The 16555-nt window shown below is 42.2% G+C and overlaps 1 protein-coding gene across 3 annotated transcripts in view; it reads left to right on the top strand.

The window, feature by feature from the left end:
- The window catches only part of GRIA1 (glutamate ionotropic receptor AMPA type subunit 1), a 121287-nt gene that overhangs the window by 77687 nt on the left and 27045 nt on the right, over window positions 1-16555 (top strand). For all 3 annotated transcript variants that reach the window (XR_010029485.1, XM_063168880.1, XM_063168879.1), the window contains exons 8-11: window positions 3013-3117; window positions 5196-5306; window positions 6262-6468; window positions 8172-8542. Coding sequence is in view for 2 of the 3 variants with exons in the window: in XM_063168880.1 (XP_063024950.1) it covers window positions 3013-3117; window positions 5196-5306; window positions 6262-6468; window positions 8172-8542 (794 nt within the window). In the remaining variant the exon portion in view is untranslated. The remainder of the gene's footprint in view (window positions 1-3012; window positions 3118-5195; window positions 5307-6261; window positions 6469-8171; window positions 8543-16555) is intronic.

Below are 16555 nucleotides of genomic sequence, written 5' to 3' on the forward strand. Positions count from 1 at the left end.
CCTGTCACTGACTTTCTGCATGACCTTGGGCAAATCACTGTCACAGCTTCTCCAAGCCCTTATAATAAAATCAGCCTCCCTGATGCATTAGGGAGATAGGTTACCTAATAAACATGAAATACTTGGAAGTCTTCTGATGAGCAATAGCTGCTCCAGCATTTTTCTTTATTGAATTTATGAGAATAAGATATCAAAATTAGACAGCTAGAAAATACAATTTGTGTGTGTGTGTGTGTTGGAAAATGTCCTCTGAAGTTTCCTTATATCTTCATTAAAACAATTTCAAAAGTCTTAATTTTTAGCTGGAGTGACTTTGGGTAAAGAACACAAAGACCCATTTGCAAAAGTTGCTTCTTTACAGATGAAAAATAATAATTTTTAAAAGGCTTGACCAGTTCAGTTGTGATTATCAAAATAAAAGACTGAAACAGGCAGGGCAAGAAGCCTCCTAGCAAAAAAATTAAGTTTGAATTTGATAATCTTCCAGTATTTAGTAATGTAGCAAGAAAGAGACAGAAGGAAATAGAATAACTTATGATAAAATTGAAGGTTTGAGTTATCCTTTCTGTAAAGACTCACAATTAAGGCAATTCTTACAGCTGCTCACAGTGTGCTTTTTCTTCACCTCCCATTTGTTAATGCCTAAAATTTTATAAGCTTTTTAAAAGCAAAAGGTTTCTCTACTTGCTTCTACTTAAACATCTGGATTAAGCTCTCAAATTGCCTTATTCCTGTTTAATGTAGGAAGGAACCACAGAACCATAAAATCATTTAGGCTGGAAAATCTAAGATCATCGAGTCCAAACATTATCCCAGCATTTCCAAGTTCACTAAACCACTAAACCATGTCCCCAGCACTGCCACATCCACACATCTTTTAAATCCCTCCAGAAATGGTGACTCTGCCATTTAACTCCCTGAACAGGCCATTCCAATGCTTCACAACCCTTTTGGAGAAGAAATTTTTCCTAATGTCCAAACTAAACCTCCCCTGACACAACTTGAGGCCATTTCCTCCTGTCCTGTTGTTCTGTCTGGGGGAATAGACTGAACCCCACCTAACGAGGATTCATGGATGGCAGGAACAAAGATGAAAAGAAATATGAAGCATTCTTCATTTTTTTAAAAACAGAAATCTGGCATGTTCAAGGAGAATGCATGTTTTTATTAAAGATAATTACCTTTTTTTTCTTTTTTTACCAGAAAAACTCACAAAATATCGCTTAAAACCACTCCACCACGGTTTTGATTTTACTTTGAAAAGGTTATGATAATTTTAAACAAATTTTTATCATTATGGGGTCAGCACATCTAATAAGCCGAAAGCTAGTCCCTAACTGCTGACTAAGCCTGTAAAACAGAAGGCCACAACTGCATCCTTCTGCTCCAGATGTCCCGGCAAAGAGCCAAATGCCCATTCTTGTCTTACACACAAATGTGCTTAAACGTCTCCAGTTGACTTGAGTAGTGCTTAGCACTGTTGAAGTCAGTCCTGACTGTACTTTGCACTGCATTTTTGCATTTTGCACTGCATTTTTTGCATTTTGCACTGCATTTTTGTATTTTGCATTTACCTTCAGAGGATGGTGAATGACAGAAAAGATGTGCTGCCTCCTGCAGCATGGCTAGCAGAGATCCCTTTTGCATTTCAGTGACACATGGATATCACAGGATTAAGATTTTATTCACTCAGATAGAAGAAATTGATGCTGTAAACCTGCCTTTTAGTGCATACAAAGCTACAAAGCACAAGCACCTGTGACCTGAGCTTCAGAATTGGTCAGAACCTGAAAGGAAAACCAGAGGAGATATGAAAAAAAGCAGGCTTGGGAGTGCTTAAGACAATGGTGCTTTTTCAGCACATCTATTTTTTATGAGCATGTTGTGTCTTGTGAAAAGGGAAAAGCATGTTTGTCTAAATGTCACCAGGAATACCTCTTGGTTTGAAACAGCTTCAGAAAATGCTGGCAGATGTTCATTTTCATGACAAACCTTTGTTGTAACAGCTGGAAAACAAACACGGCTTAACCAGATTAACAACAGATTTCCTCTGTAAAGATACAGCCTCATTTCTTCACCATGGGTCATTATTCTGAGGATCTCAGGGTATTTTAAAAGGCTGTTAAATATCTGTCCCCATTTTTCATGTGGGAAGACTTCAGTTGCAGGGACAAGAGGTTTGTCCAAAGCAAGTGGAAAGGCAGAAAAAGAGCACTTCTCTGGGTGGTCTCCATAGAAACCCAAATCTGCACTAATTTTTCCTTGTTCCTGGTCCCCACTGCCTGGTCCCCACAGAGTGTGTGATTCAATTCAGGACCTCTTCTCCATCTCAGGCTGGGCATTTTTGCAGCAAGGGAATTTCAGGATGTGGGATGTGAGGTGAGCCTCACTTCAGCTCTACTGTGTTATCAGCAGAGATTTACTGTTCAAAGTTTCCTATGCAAATGTCAATACTAAATTGTTAGATTTTATTAATCTGGTGCAGAGGTAATTAAATTTGCTTGATTACTTATAGACTCCTTTCTATACAAAAATAATGGCTGTGAGCTGTGGCCATGGTTTCACATTTCCTCCTGATTTATAATTCCTGATTTGAGCTGACAAATTCTTTGCCAAATCCCGACTCCAGGTCAGATTTAGAAAATACAAAACCCTGCAATCTCAAAGAGTTCAGAGCTGATTTAGCTCACTGTCACATCCCAAGAGGTGATGGGCTCACATTGTGAGGTAGCTCTTAGGCTGCTCTATGTTTTAAACCACTGAATTTTAAGATAAAGGGTTTTTAAATGAAAGAATTAGTTAAGAGGATGGCAGTGTCCATGGCCAGGCATGCTGTAGGGAGTGAGCCTTAGTGACAAACCAGTTTCAGGCAGGTATGCTGCCTCCCCTGCATGAATTGAGAGTAATGACTGCACTCAGCACCCTTCTTCCCCTCCCCTCTCACTGCTGCTGAATCACCACTGCATGAGAAGCTGACCAATTTGCTGTTTCATTGCTATTTGTGTATTTAAGGTCCGTTTTGAAGGATTGTCTGGCAACGTTCAGTTTAACGAGAAAGGACGCAGGACCAACTACACCCTCCATGTGATTGAGATGAAGCACGATGGGATCAGAAAGGTAAAGCAGGGAGTGACCAACATCCTGTGTCAGCTTCCAGCCCATATTGGAGTGGCAGTGTGGCTGGGTCTCAATAGGCATTCCTGTTCATGAAAATTTGTTTGTGGACAAACAGCAAAGGCATTCCCAGCTCTAGGCATGAGCAAAGCCAAGCACTAGGGAGAACTTGTGGTGTGTTTCTAAAAAATCACATTTGGAAGGTGTTATCAACAGGAACAAGGGCATTTCAAGTGTGGCAAAAATTTTCCAGGATGTTAAGACTTGGTCAGCTCGCCTTTGCTATTGGCACAGTGTGTTGGTGCAGGCCCAGCTCTAGGTCTGGCTTTGCCCTTCCACTTTTCCAAGGATAAACAAAGGCAGAGCCAGGCAGAAGCTGTTTGCCCCAACCATTGTAAGTGAACCCTTTATGTTGACCTAATTCTGTTCTCCTTGAAGTGACAAAAGCTTTAGCACTAACCACGTCCCAATAGCTACACAGACCTTTGTGCTCTTCTGAAGTCTTGATCCCTTTCTGTATCCCAGGCTCTTTGAAAAATCTGGCCTTATTCAGAGATGCCAAGCCCTTGAAACATGAATCCTTTTGAAAATCTGACTCTAGGTGCTTATGTCCCACTTTGGATACCATGTATTTGAAGAACAGAGAATAATTCAGTTATTCCTTGATAAAGGAGAGTTACTACGTATTTTGGAAAGGGGCATTCTCTGCATCTCCTCAGTCCCCTGAAAGATAAAAAACTTGTTTGAAACTAACAAAATGTAAATAAAGAAAGTTCCATATTTACAGCCCCTATCTCAAATCTATGCTTGCATATGAGAGCAGCAGGTGTGAGATCAAAGCCCCCCACAGTCTAGTGGAAAAAGGCAAATTTTCTTTGACAAAATAAATGTGATTTTGAAGCTGTACAAAGTAGTCGTCCTCCACTGCAAAGTATTCATAAGAGGACAAAGGCAGCATCATGCCCAGTTTGGGTCTCTGAGCTTCAATAAGTTGGCAGTCTGGAGAGTCTAGAGGAGATGAAATTGAGTGTATTGATTTTTCTGTGTATATACCATCAGAAATAATATTTGTTTGAAAGACATATACATCATTGCCATGATGCATATTGTAGTTTAGACCCACCAGGTGAGACGTGCAAAGCAAACATCCATGTCTCCACTTTTGTTGCCCTAGGGCAGAGCTTTGAAAGCCCTTTCCTCACTTTCCATTCTTTTTGTCTGTGCAATGAAGAGTGATTAGAAGCCTGCAGAGATTTTTTTTCTCCTCAGCTGTCATGATCTCTAATCTACCATCATCAGGTTCCTGGTCATGCCCTGGTTAATACCTTTTCCCATTTATGATAAGAAATTCCTTTCATATGAGCAGAGCTCAGGCAGCTTCGTACTTACATGAGGTGATGGAAAACCTCTTATAAAATCAAGCCCTCCAAGTGCATAACCTCAACCATGATCTTCCTAGAGATATTTGCCAGCACTCTGCTTTACCTGCAAGGAGTGATAGAGCTGCCCAAATCCCTGATTATTACTAAGCAGAATTTAACCTCAGAATTTTTCCCTTTATAAATGCTCAGTTTATTCATAACCCCAAACTTTTGACACTGGCACAGGAATGGGGGAGAAGTTCTGACTTGATTTTTTGGCCTGTTGTCTCAAGATGTCCCAAGAGTGACTCCAGTACTCATGCAAGCTTTTGGCTGCAGGATGATTTTTCATCACCCTCTAGCACCTGCACCGGCAGCAGACAAGCTCACCATTAGAATAAATTTGGAAGTCACATAGGGAAAGTGTGAACTTTCTTTGTAGGAGTGGCAATAATCTCCGGTACAATGTGATAAATGTTTTTGCATGCATACAAGCACTGTGCTACTGTAGCACATCATGCACATTATTATTTTCAGGCTGGAGGCACAGTGGGAAGGGGAATTTCCCTGTCCCCTTTACCGAAGGCATGAAAAATCAGGAGAGGAGATTTCTGGCTGGGTATGAACATGCAGAGAAGGCTGATCTGGCTTGGATGACCCTGTTACTGTACCTTGGCTAATATTCCAAAGCCATATTAATCCTGGTTTTGTATTGGGCAGATTGGCTATTGGAATGAAGATGAGAAGCTGGTCCCAATAGCTGTAGATACTCAAAGTGGCAACGAGTCTACGAGCCTGCAGAACAGGACCTACATAGTCACAACTATCCTGGTAAGTGCCATGACTTCCACCCCAGCTCTCCCTCTCCCCATCTCCCTGATGTGCAGGCTCCCTCTTCCCACTCATGAGCCCTTCTTTGTATTATATCATTTTTATAATAGCAATAATAATAATAATGATAATGATAATAATAATAACAACAATAATAGCATTTACTGTTTCCTGCCAGCTCCATAAAGGTATCTGCAAATTGCTGTGGCTAATTAAATAGGTATTAAAGAGCTCTCATGCTTAAGTGTAGAAAATACAAAAGATTATGACAAGATAGAGGCATCAACACAGGCAAATCAGGAACATTGTACCTGTGGTTTGTATTTATCCCACAGAATGGGGGCTGCAGTTTTGGGAAGGATAAGCTGTTTTGTTCAGAGAGGATGAATCATTGCTTTAAAAGCAAATCTCCACTGTAATCACGAAGGAATAATAGGTAGCCCACAATGTATGGTATCATGTATTGTGTCATTGTATACACTTACCCTGCAGAAACGTGAAATATTACTAATTTGTTTGTTGATTGCTTACTGGGAGTCTGCAGAGAAGGCACAATACCCAAACTGAGTAAACACTTTAAGGCTCTCGCCTGTCCAGCAGATTTGATTCTCTCTGTGCCCACACAGGCAGGCATGGCTTTAAAAATTCACAGCTCAGATACATTAAATACCCCTTACAGAACTACACTGAAAGGTTTGCTGCCCAAATCCTTCCAGCTACTCCATTCCTCTCAGGTCCATCACTGCAGGAGCTGCACACAGATTCTGCATGAGTAAAAAGAATATGCCACAATAAAAAAAAAATCAGACTTTGTACCTTCTAGAACAAGCCCACGTTGTGTTGGCTGTGTGTGTTGGCACAGCAACAAAAAGCCAGAGCTTTGCAGGGAGACCAAAAGTTGGTGTGCACATCTGGGACGAGGAGTGGGGCTCAATGCTGCTCTTCTGTGTGCCAGGAGGATCCGTACGTGATGCTCAAGAAGAATGCCAACCAGTTTGAGGGCAATGAGAGGTACGAGGGCTACTGTGTGGAGCTGGCTGCCGAGATTGCCAAGCACGTGGGCTACCACTACCGGCTGGAGATCGTGCGCGATGGCAAGTACGGCGCGCGGGACCCCGACACCAAGACCTGGAACGGCATGGTGGGAGAGCTCGTCTATGGGGTGAGTTTCCAACCTCGAGGTGTGGGAACCCAGAACATCCCTCTGGCAGTCCAGGATGGCCAGGACCCCTGCCAGGGGGCTCAGAAGCCCTGGCACAGAGCCCAAAACACCTGTGGGTTTGATTATGACCCGTGGAGCAAATTACCAACCTTATATGAAGATCAGCAAGCCACAACAGTTTGGGTAGAATAATAGTGAAGTTATCACAGGGTGGAAAAGTAGATTTTTGGGGTTTTTGGTATGGGGGGTCAGGAGGCAAGATGGAGGGAACTGGGTGTGTCCAGCCTTTCTCCTTCTTCCTGGCCTCCATCTTCTGCTGTGATGTTGGCATTTACAGATTGGTTTAGAGTAGAAGCTCACTGCTCACTGTCTAACATAGGTGATAGGTATTGAAAAGTAATTGTAAACATTGCATATGTAGTTTTTAGTATAAAGACATAACACTGCCCTGGGGGCAGGCAGTGTGCCTGGAACTGTCCTGCTGGATGGACCTCAGCAGGGCAGGAGAAAATTTTTTATAGTTAAGATACAATAAACAACCTTGAGACCAAGAAATTAAGAGCTCTGACTCCTTCTTCAAGCGCTGGGCTGGGAAAAGACACTTTCTAACTTTTCTCAGGGTCACTCTGACAAGCTAAAGATCCCAACAAGAAGAAGTCCTGCCCTCTCTCAGCCTGAGCTCTCCAGAGGACTGCAGCTCAAACAATCAGCCCAAGTGAGATGTTTTAATTTAGGGGAGAGACGGCACCTTCTGTGCCTATGGAAATGTCAAAACGTTTGCTTTCAACAGTTCCAAGATTCTTTTTCTTTACCTTTTTAGAAGAACAAGTATCGAAAGGTCATATTTTCCCACGGGTAGAATCTCCAAATTTTACTCTGTTTTATATTTGCATGGTAATGGCAGGATGAAAGAAAAAGATTTCAAACACTCAGCACGAGTGGTGAATGGAAGGATGAGATTACTTTCTGTCCAGCCACTCATTTCCATCATCAGGGATGTACACCTGCACCCTACACTTCTAAACCTGGTTTGGTGTGATAGTTCTTGCTCTGTGTTGTTTAGGTCATTCCTCAGACAGAGGGATCTAATTTCCCTTTCCCTACAACGGAAATCATGCTGGGAGCATCAGTCCCCAAGTCCATGTGAGACTGTGTTGGAGTGGGGACGATCTGTCTCCTGATGGTAGCTCCACTGTAAATGCTGCCAGCCATTTCAATGCATCTCCCTCTCCATTTTCAAGATGGACTGCAAAATTAGTGGAGAGTACATATCAGTGTTGCTGGAACATTTTTCTCTTCTCCTGCATCAGTTATGCAATCAAAAGACAGTTCCTGATGGAAGTAAACATCCTGACATCCTTTTTCAGGAGATTGGCCTTTCCTTGCCTCTTTTGATGTCTGGATGATAAAGCTCTTTTAGAGAAAATCATCTTCATCATATTGTGACATCAGATGAGAAGAGCTGGGTGGCTGCAAAAAGAAAGTGCTGTGATTTCAAAACAGATCTGGTAATCAGTAGCGATAAAATGGAAATAATCCACCAATATTGTGGGCTTCTCCTTTTTAACCTTTTTCTTGGAATTGGTTTTGCCTGATTTCTTCTCAGATAGCGAGGTTAAACAGAGATCAAAGGATCATACACTGCAGTTAGTAGATACATTTTATTCCCAGTCTGAAAATCTCTTTTCTGTTTCATTTTTCAGAGGGCAGACGTGGCTGTGGCACCATTAACCATCACCCTGGTTCGAGAAGAAGTTATAGACTTTTCCAAACCGTTCATGAGTTTAGGTATATCAATAATGATAAAAAAACCTCAAAAGTCCAAACCAGGAGTTTTTTCCTTTCTGGATCCTTTGGCCTATGAGATCTGGATGTGCATTGTTTTTGCCTACATTGGAGTGAGCGTTGTCCTCTTCCTGGTGAGTCGCTTCAGCCCCTACGAGTGGCACACTGAGGAGTACGAGGAGGGACGGGACCAGCCAGCCAATGACCAGACAAATGAGTTTGGGATATTCAACAGCCTCTGGTTCTCCCTAGGAGCTTTCATGCAGCAAGGATGTGATATTTCTCCAAGGTGGGTTGCCTTCCCCAATCAACCTTCTTCCAGTTCTCATAGTTTAATCTTTCTGTGTGCTTTGAAGCTGAACAGGTTCTACTTTTACCTCCTTTCCTGAACCAAAGTGTGGCTTTGTGAATCAGTTACAGACTCAGAAAGGATCCAAAAGTTCACAGGTCTCACAGCTGTGAACTTGGGACCTCAAACTTGACACCATGAAAATACCATTTAAATTTTTATTGGGGAGCTCTTTTGAGGGAATTTACAGAAATTATAACATGCTTTTCTAAAGCCGCCCAATTGCAATCAAATTTTGTCAGTCATTTATTTTGTTGCTACTAGAAATAAGATGATTCCAGCATTATAGGGAAGATAAAAACTTCCAGCAAGGTAGGGAGAAATAATAAATAGGTGCCCAGTGAAAGGTTATATGGTCTGCGCTCCAAATATGGAGCACAATGAGTGGCTTAATTGTTACTGACCTTTAAAAAGGTTAGAGAAAGACCAAGTTCCATCCTGCTTTCCATTTCAGCCAACAGTTCTGCTGCCTGAAAGTTCAGATGGACCCAACATCCAAAGTGTTCCTAAAGGAACTTTTTGGTGAATGACTCTTGAGATTTACTTGGGTATTTTTTACTACCTTTTGGAGGCTTTGTCTCCCTTCTCTTCAAAGGAAGTTCCATCCAGAAATACCCATCTTATGGGCAAAGACAGTGGGCAGAGGCTGATTTCCAGCCTGCTGTGGTGGCATCAAAGCTCAGGGGATGAGAAGGAGACACAGCTCCATGGACAAGGGGAGATAACTCCGTGCAGCTCAGCACAGCCTCCCTGGGATGGCAGGGAAGACTGAGCACCAGCTTTTTGGCTATCAGATGCCAATTTATCCAAATGTTAATGAGCTTGTGATAGCAGGGAAATAACAGCCTGCAGGGCACTTTGATAGTGACAGCCTTTATGAATATGTTTTATTATCTGATCATTGATTAGTAGGAGGCTGGACAGAGAATCCAGAAAGTCTCCCCAGCAGAGGGAATTTCAACTTTATTGCTGTCTTGTAACCAGCCCCATGCATTAGGATCAGGTTATTGTGATTTTTATTCTCATTGTTGTTTTTGTCATTATTTTTATTTAGAAAAGAAAATGTCTTCCTTTGAGGCCATTTCAATAGGTGGTTTCTGATCCAAGGAGGAGCAGGGAGAGGTGAAAAGCTGAGGCTTTGAGGGATAGCAAATTTGGTAACATCTTTAATAAAAAGTGTCAGGGAAAGATCAGTGGGTTTGATCCAGATAACAAGATTTGCCCTAGCTAAACAACATCCTTCGAATCACCATTTCAAAGTGTGATTTTATTTTGCTTTGAAATGGGAAAGGAGAATTATTCCATCATTGTTATTTTAATGTTGGTTGATTTAATCATCCTGATAATGAAAATTACAGTTTCATTGAAACCAATATTTTCCCATGGAACACAAGAGCAGTTTCTGACTGCTACAACTATTGGCAAGACGATAGAAACTTAAAAATTAAATACAGGAATTATTATAACTCCCAGTACTCTGAGTACAGCTCCATGAGATGGTTGTAAGGGGAGAGGGATATTTTTGTGTAATGTGAAAGCCAGGAGGAAGCAGAAGAGTGAGAATTTCTGTAGGATGTTGTTGTGCAGAAAGGCTCTGAGCCCGCTCCCTGTTTCACATGTATTTTTCACATGAACCCAGTGCAGGATTTCTGTGACACATCACTTAGAAATGAACACTTGGTAGAATGACACTGTGGGCAGGTGGGGATATCTGCTCTATTCTAATATATTTCCTATGTGCTTGCTTCTAAACTTATCTCTACTATCTCTCAGCATCTCCCCAGCAATGCATTAACCAACATAAATAGCTTCTGTTATACATCTGTTCTGTCATTCTCTCCCCAGCAGAAAGGAGCAAGTGCAGGGGTGTATTTTGTTTTTGTAGAGGTTTTTGGGTTGTTTATTTCAGTTTTGTTTTGGAAAGGACCAGGGGAAATTTGTCTGAAGGTTTGTTTGTTATTTTTCCAGATCGTGCTTGTTTTAAGCGCATATGCCACTATGTATTTATCATTAAAAAAAAAAGAGTAAGATCAAAACCACAGACACATCACTCAGCACAGCAGGTGGTGAGGTTTGCAGCAATAACTTGCTCTTGTAAATCTGCATTCCTCAGTCTCAGACCAGTCCTCAGGGAACTTTGATGCCCCAAAGAGACAAAAATTCGCTTTTGAAGGAAATTGTTGTCCTTTTTAAGGACAGTCTTACTAGGCAGAGCTTTAAACAGGCTTTTAAGTACATTGGGGACAACCTACCAAGGACTTTAAAGACCCACTGTGAATTTGGTGACCTGTGGATGGCCAAGAGAGAGCAGAGCTGTGGGTTACCTGCTCAGAGCCTGTTTGCAGGAGGTCAACTGAAGCTCTGAATCCTTCATGTCTAGGCATCGACTGGGTGGATGTGACAAAGGGCAGGCAGCAACCAGTCATGGAGAGTCCCAACTGGAGCTGTGTTGTGCCTGTGGGTGCTGAAACACGAGCATGAGCAGGGAATCCATCCAGGAATGGCTCCATGGTAAATGTGTGGCTTCAAACCAAGGGGGCTGAGAGCTCTCAGACATTTCCCACTGGAGTGTGTGCCCAGTGTGTGCCCACCTTCTGCACCATCACTGACCCCACTGGGTGTGGAACAGTCCCTGCCAGCACTAATTTGCCCTGGTTGAGGTGAGACAGCCCCTGTTGTTGCCCTTAAAGCACTCAAAGCAGGGGCTGGTACCCAGCAGGGTGAGGGAGAAGAAGCAGCTCAGAGCTGTGCTCAGCTCCACAGGGACAGGCAGGAATCAGTGACTCTGAAATGGGCCATAAACCATTAGACTTTGCTAAGTGCCACCTTAGCTTCAGAAAACTGCAATGAAATTGCAAAAGCACTCATTAAAGGTGAAATACAGACCCAGAAAGGAGCTTCTCAGAGCAGGCATCAGAGGTAATAAATAACCCACAGCCAATAGCGAGAGCCTGCGGAAAGAAAAATGTGAAGTAAATATGACTCACATTGTACCATTTTCAGAACTGTAATTTGATAAATTGTCTTCAGAGCTTAAAATAACCACAGTGTGTAGCAGCTGGCGGGGGTAGGACCTTGCTAAAGTCCAGCACATTGCAGCCATTCCTCACTTAGGATGGACTTGAGGCCTTTCAGGAGGAGACTGAGGGGAGGCTTGGGCTTCCCATCTCCTCTGCAGCAAAACAAGGCATCAGAATTTTTCGTCTTCGCCATCATTTTCTGCAAAATAAATAATTTGACTGTTGTGAAAAGAATGGAAAAACAGGGAGCAAAATAGCATCTCTTGTCAGCTTCTTATCTTGATCTCCTATTTTTTGTTATCACAAAATATGTTGCTTCATATGGTTTGAGCCCAAAAGCAACTTCTTGTATATTGAAGACTATTAAATTTAATCCAGTTATTCTTCCTGGGACTCAGAAAATTTATGTTTGACTAAAATGAAATACATTTGGTTAAAACAGATCTTCCAGAAAGGCATTTTTTCTTCATTTGAAAATACCATGAGCTAGAATAGACAGTTACTCTCAGCTGAGTTGACGGCAGGAACCTTGTCCCATGTCAGGTTTGGCAGGTGGATAAATATCACACAATATCACCTGGTGAATGCAGACATCAGTTGTGCTTTGCCAGAGGAAAATTAAATAAAAATCTCCAAAAATTAGTTTCACTTCTTGGAACCTCTCTTTACTGTTGAAACAAAAAGGATACATATTCTGAATTCAGATCAAAATCTGCTGTGAGTAGAAGGGAAATGCATACTCATATCATGGCACACTGGGGTATCTTCTCATGATAATTGGGCAGCACAGCTTGAAATCACTCATTATAATCTGTCTCATAGAGAACAGAGCTGGAGATGTCGTGGTCAGCCTGTGCTGGGAGTGAATGGTGGATGAAACTTTCATCCCATCTGAGAGAGAGCCTGCACAGAGGAAGCTTTCATCCCATCTGTGTCTGAGAGAGAGCCTGGACAGGGGATGCTTTGGGAGCATCAGCAGGGCTGCCTGAGCAGGAAGAGCCTCTGTGCAAGGTGGGACCACAGCTGGGAAATGCTCAGGTCACACCAACATTAAAATAACAATGATGGAATAATTCTCATTTCCCATTTCAAAGCAAAATAAAGCCACACTTTGAAATGGTGATTCAAAGATGTTGTTTAGCGTGCCCTAAAGACTGTGGGGTTCAGTGTGGGCAAGGAGTCATGGCTCAAGCTACCATCCACCCTCCAGCTGGTTTGGGATAAAGAGCTAACAGGGTCTTCCCTGGCCTGCAGAGGCTTTGCAGGGTGCACTGGGCTGTGCCAGGCAGGGACCACAGCTGGGTGTGCTGAGCAGGGAGCTTTGCTGGCAGAGATGATGGATGGCTGCACTCCCAGGCAGGAAGGAGAGAGATAGACGCTGGCTGCTCTCCAGTCAATAGATACAATCTATTATTTATAGGCATCTTGTGGACATGGTTATTTGTTTTTTTGTGACATGTGAACAGTGCTCTGACTGATCTGTGCTGTGTGCTCATGTTCACTGCTCCTCCTCAGTCTCACTCCTGCATTCCGTCAGAGTGGTTTGTCTGGGGAACAGCAAACCAGGTATTTATCATGTACCTGTAATTAATGCTGAGCATTTTCCTCTGCTCTTTTTCCTGTTTATTTACATTTCTTTTTAGCCCAATTGAAAAAAGTCACAGGAGACTTCAGATTTTGAAAGACAGCAGCATTTTAAATTTCAACAAGATCTTCCCAATACTGAAAGGGTTTAGCCAGTTTTGGGGCAAAATCCAAATCAAAAATTGATTAGAACAAAAAAAAAAAAAAAAAAAAAAAAAACAAAAAAAAAAAAAAAAAAACTTGTGAGGGTTTTTGTTTGGTTTTTTGGATTTTTTTTTTTGTGGTATTTGTTTTTTTTTTTTTAGTGAGAGGATTGATTTGAATTTTTTTCAAGGAAATTATTTCTGTTCCATCCTTTGTAAACTTACATTTGCAGGGTACTTACTTATTTTGCTAAAAATTTAGCATTAGAGAAATTAGAACCAGCTGCATTTAGCAATCAAAAGGAATTTAATTCCTTCCTGAAAAGAGGGCTGAGCAGGGGTATTTATCTGATGACTCTTCTTGATTTCAGTAAGTGTCTTCTCTGGCACTCCAAGCAATCTGCCTTGAAAATGGCCTCAAATTGCACCAGGGGAGATTTAAATTGAAGTTTAGGAAAAATTTCTTCACTGGAATGGTGGTCAGGCATTGGAACAGACTGCCCAGGGAAGTGGTGGACTTGCCATCCCTGGAAGTGTTCAAAATGCATGGACATGTGGTTTAATGGTGAATTTTAATGGCAGTGCTGTGGAAATGTTGGACTCCGATCTCAGAGGGCTCTGCCAGCCTTAATGATTCTGTGGGGACAAAGCTCAGGTTCATTCATTTGTGCTGGTTTGCTTGAAGTGGTGAGCTGGCTTTCTTTGAGAATAAAAGTAAGGAAATCAGGACTTCAACTTCTGGAAAAGTCTCTTTGCCTTATAAAAGTGATTGCAAATGATGTTGCAATTATCTCTACCTGGCAGAGTTAATTATGTCCAGGGAGAGCAAGCTCAGGTCACAGGGTAACAGCAGCACTTGCAAATCACCAGGAACTGATGACCACACTTATTTCTAAAATGCACTTAACCAGGGAAAGTTACTCACCAGAGGAACAGCTTGACAAATTGCACAATATCCAACTGAACAGTCCCCTTTGGAGTCTGTGCACTTCCATGGCAACCAGAGCATGGCAGCCAGGGGAAAATGGAAATTCTTTTAAAATAATCATCCTTGCTGTCCTTTTTTTTCATTTGGAAAGAAGGAGGAAATAACCAACTGAGAGAGCATTGTTGGAACGATGCAATTTGTTCTGTAAAGGAAAAATTAGTCTTTTGAATTTGCACACTCTGCCATCTGAAAATGTCTAAATGCTGCAGAGGTAATGAATGCTTCCTCCACTGACCTGTAAGCTACTTCCTCAGGATGCTTTTCCTTTCAGGCATATTTAATCATTCTCCCACAGTTCTGACTTTGGGCCTTTGGCATTGAGGTTGCTGGGGGACAGCAAGAAATTTGCTGAAACTCCTCCCATTGAGTGACAGATTCACTAATCATTCCACCAGCTGTGTTTAAGATAAGTCATCAAACACTTCATCTAAAAGCAGATATATTAGCCTAAAAATACTTTTGCAATTTCTTTCTTCAGGACTAAATAAATGTTTCTCATGTTTTTCGTTGAAAACAAAGTTGAAAATAGCAGGGGGGAAAGTGCATTTCCCTTTTTTTAAAATATCTTGGGAAGTTTTATATGAAAGAGGGTAGATTTGGAATAGATATTAGGAAGAAATTCTTGCCTGGGAGGGTGGTGAGGCCCTGGCAAAGGTTGCCCAGAGCAGCTGTGGCTGCCCCATCCCTGGAAATGTTCAAGGTTGGGTTGGATGGGGCTTGGAGCAACCTTTGAAGGTTGTCCCATGGCAGAGGATTGGAAGGAAATGAACTTAAAAATCCCTTTCAACTCACACCATTCTGTGTTCTCTGACATGGAACTGGAAGGTGCTGTTTGTGTTTCTAGTGCTGGGCACTGACTCAGGATGATGAGGAGCACTAAGATTTACAGAGCTGCCTTCTGACACTCACAGCCTCCTCCCTGACTGCAGCAGGAGACTCTCAGAGCCACCAGGGACCCCCCTGCTGTACTCAGACTTGCTGATTTTCAGTCAGTGAGAGCAGCAGGCTTTTTCCCATTTCCTCTCAATAACAAGTTGTTCCTGAGCAGTCAGCTCAGCTGGGCTCTGCAGGCAGGACTGAGTGTGGTTGTGTCTCTCTAATAGTTAGGTCGACTGCCAAGTGTTTTTGTCAAAGAATAAGGGTTGTGAGGAGCTGAATGGCCTCCACCTCCCTCAGGTGCTGTCCTCTGCAAGGCTGCCTCTCACATACTGCTTTAATGTTGGCACTCCGAAAAAAATATTGTAGCTAAGATGGGAAGCCCTGAGTGTGTTTTCACAGGGAAGCCCTGCTTAAATAACTCTTCCATATGCTGTACATTACTTTTATCAATGTGCACACTCACTGGATACACGTTCGAATGAGCTTTGAACTCCTTGATTCAAATTTCTCTGGCTAAAGAAACACAAAAAGCATCCCCAGCTGCTCTTTGCTGGTGTCATCCCCACAACTGGCCTTCCACTGGGAGGCTCAGAGTTCTGCCTTAATTCCAATGGAATTTGGCATTTGTCACAGACATCTTTTATGAAAAATCCCTTCTTTAGGATTTTTCCTCCTGAGAAGCTGAGAGGCCTCAGGAACAAAGTGTAAACATTGGTTATCTGCTGCTGTGGAATGCAACAGGTGCATCTGTGATTGGCCCATGCTGGTTGTTTCTAATTAATGGCCAACCACAGTGAGCTGGCTCGGACAGAGAGCCGAGGCACAAGCCTTTGTTATCATCCTTTCCTATTCTATTCTTAGCCAGCCTTCAGATGAAATCTTTTCTTCTATTCTTTTAGTATAGTTTTAATATAATATATATCATAAAATAATAAATCAAGCCTTCTGAAACATGGAGTCAGTCTCTTCCCTCATCCTGGGACCCCTGTGAACACTGCAACAGGCATTTATGGGGCCTATTCTGCTTTTGTGTCAGATTTCATCCCAACTACTCATCCTTGTAACTGGGGAAGCACCATATCCCCTTTTTCATGAAAAGTTCAGGAATGCATTTGTTCACTGAGCAATTCCCATGGTAACACCCCAAGATGATGAGAAGTTAAGACAAATTTATTGAAATAGGACAGAGATATTGTGTTATCCATTGTGAAAGGCTTGAGGAAGCCAAGTAACTGGGAAAAGCAAAATGTGGATCTTGCTAAGAAATTGGGGCAAAAATTCTTATGTGCTTGGGCAGAGTCTGGAGTTGGAAAGGGCAGAGCCTGGTGTCACCTCTGAA

This window comes from Melospiza melodia, chromosome 14 (genome assembly GCF_035770615.1).
Source record: "Melospiza melodia melodia isolate bMelMel2 chromosome 14, bMelMel2.pri, whole genome shotgun sequence".
Classification (NCBI taxonomy): Eukaryota; Metazoa; Chordata; class Aves; order Passeriformes; family Passerellidae; genus Melospiza; species Melospiza melodia.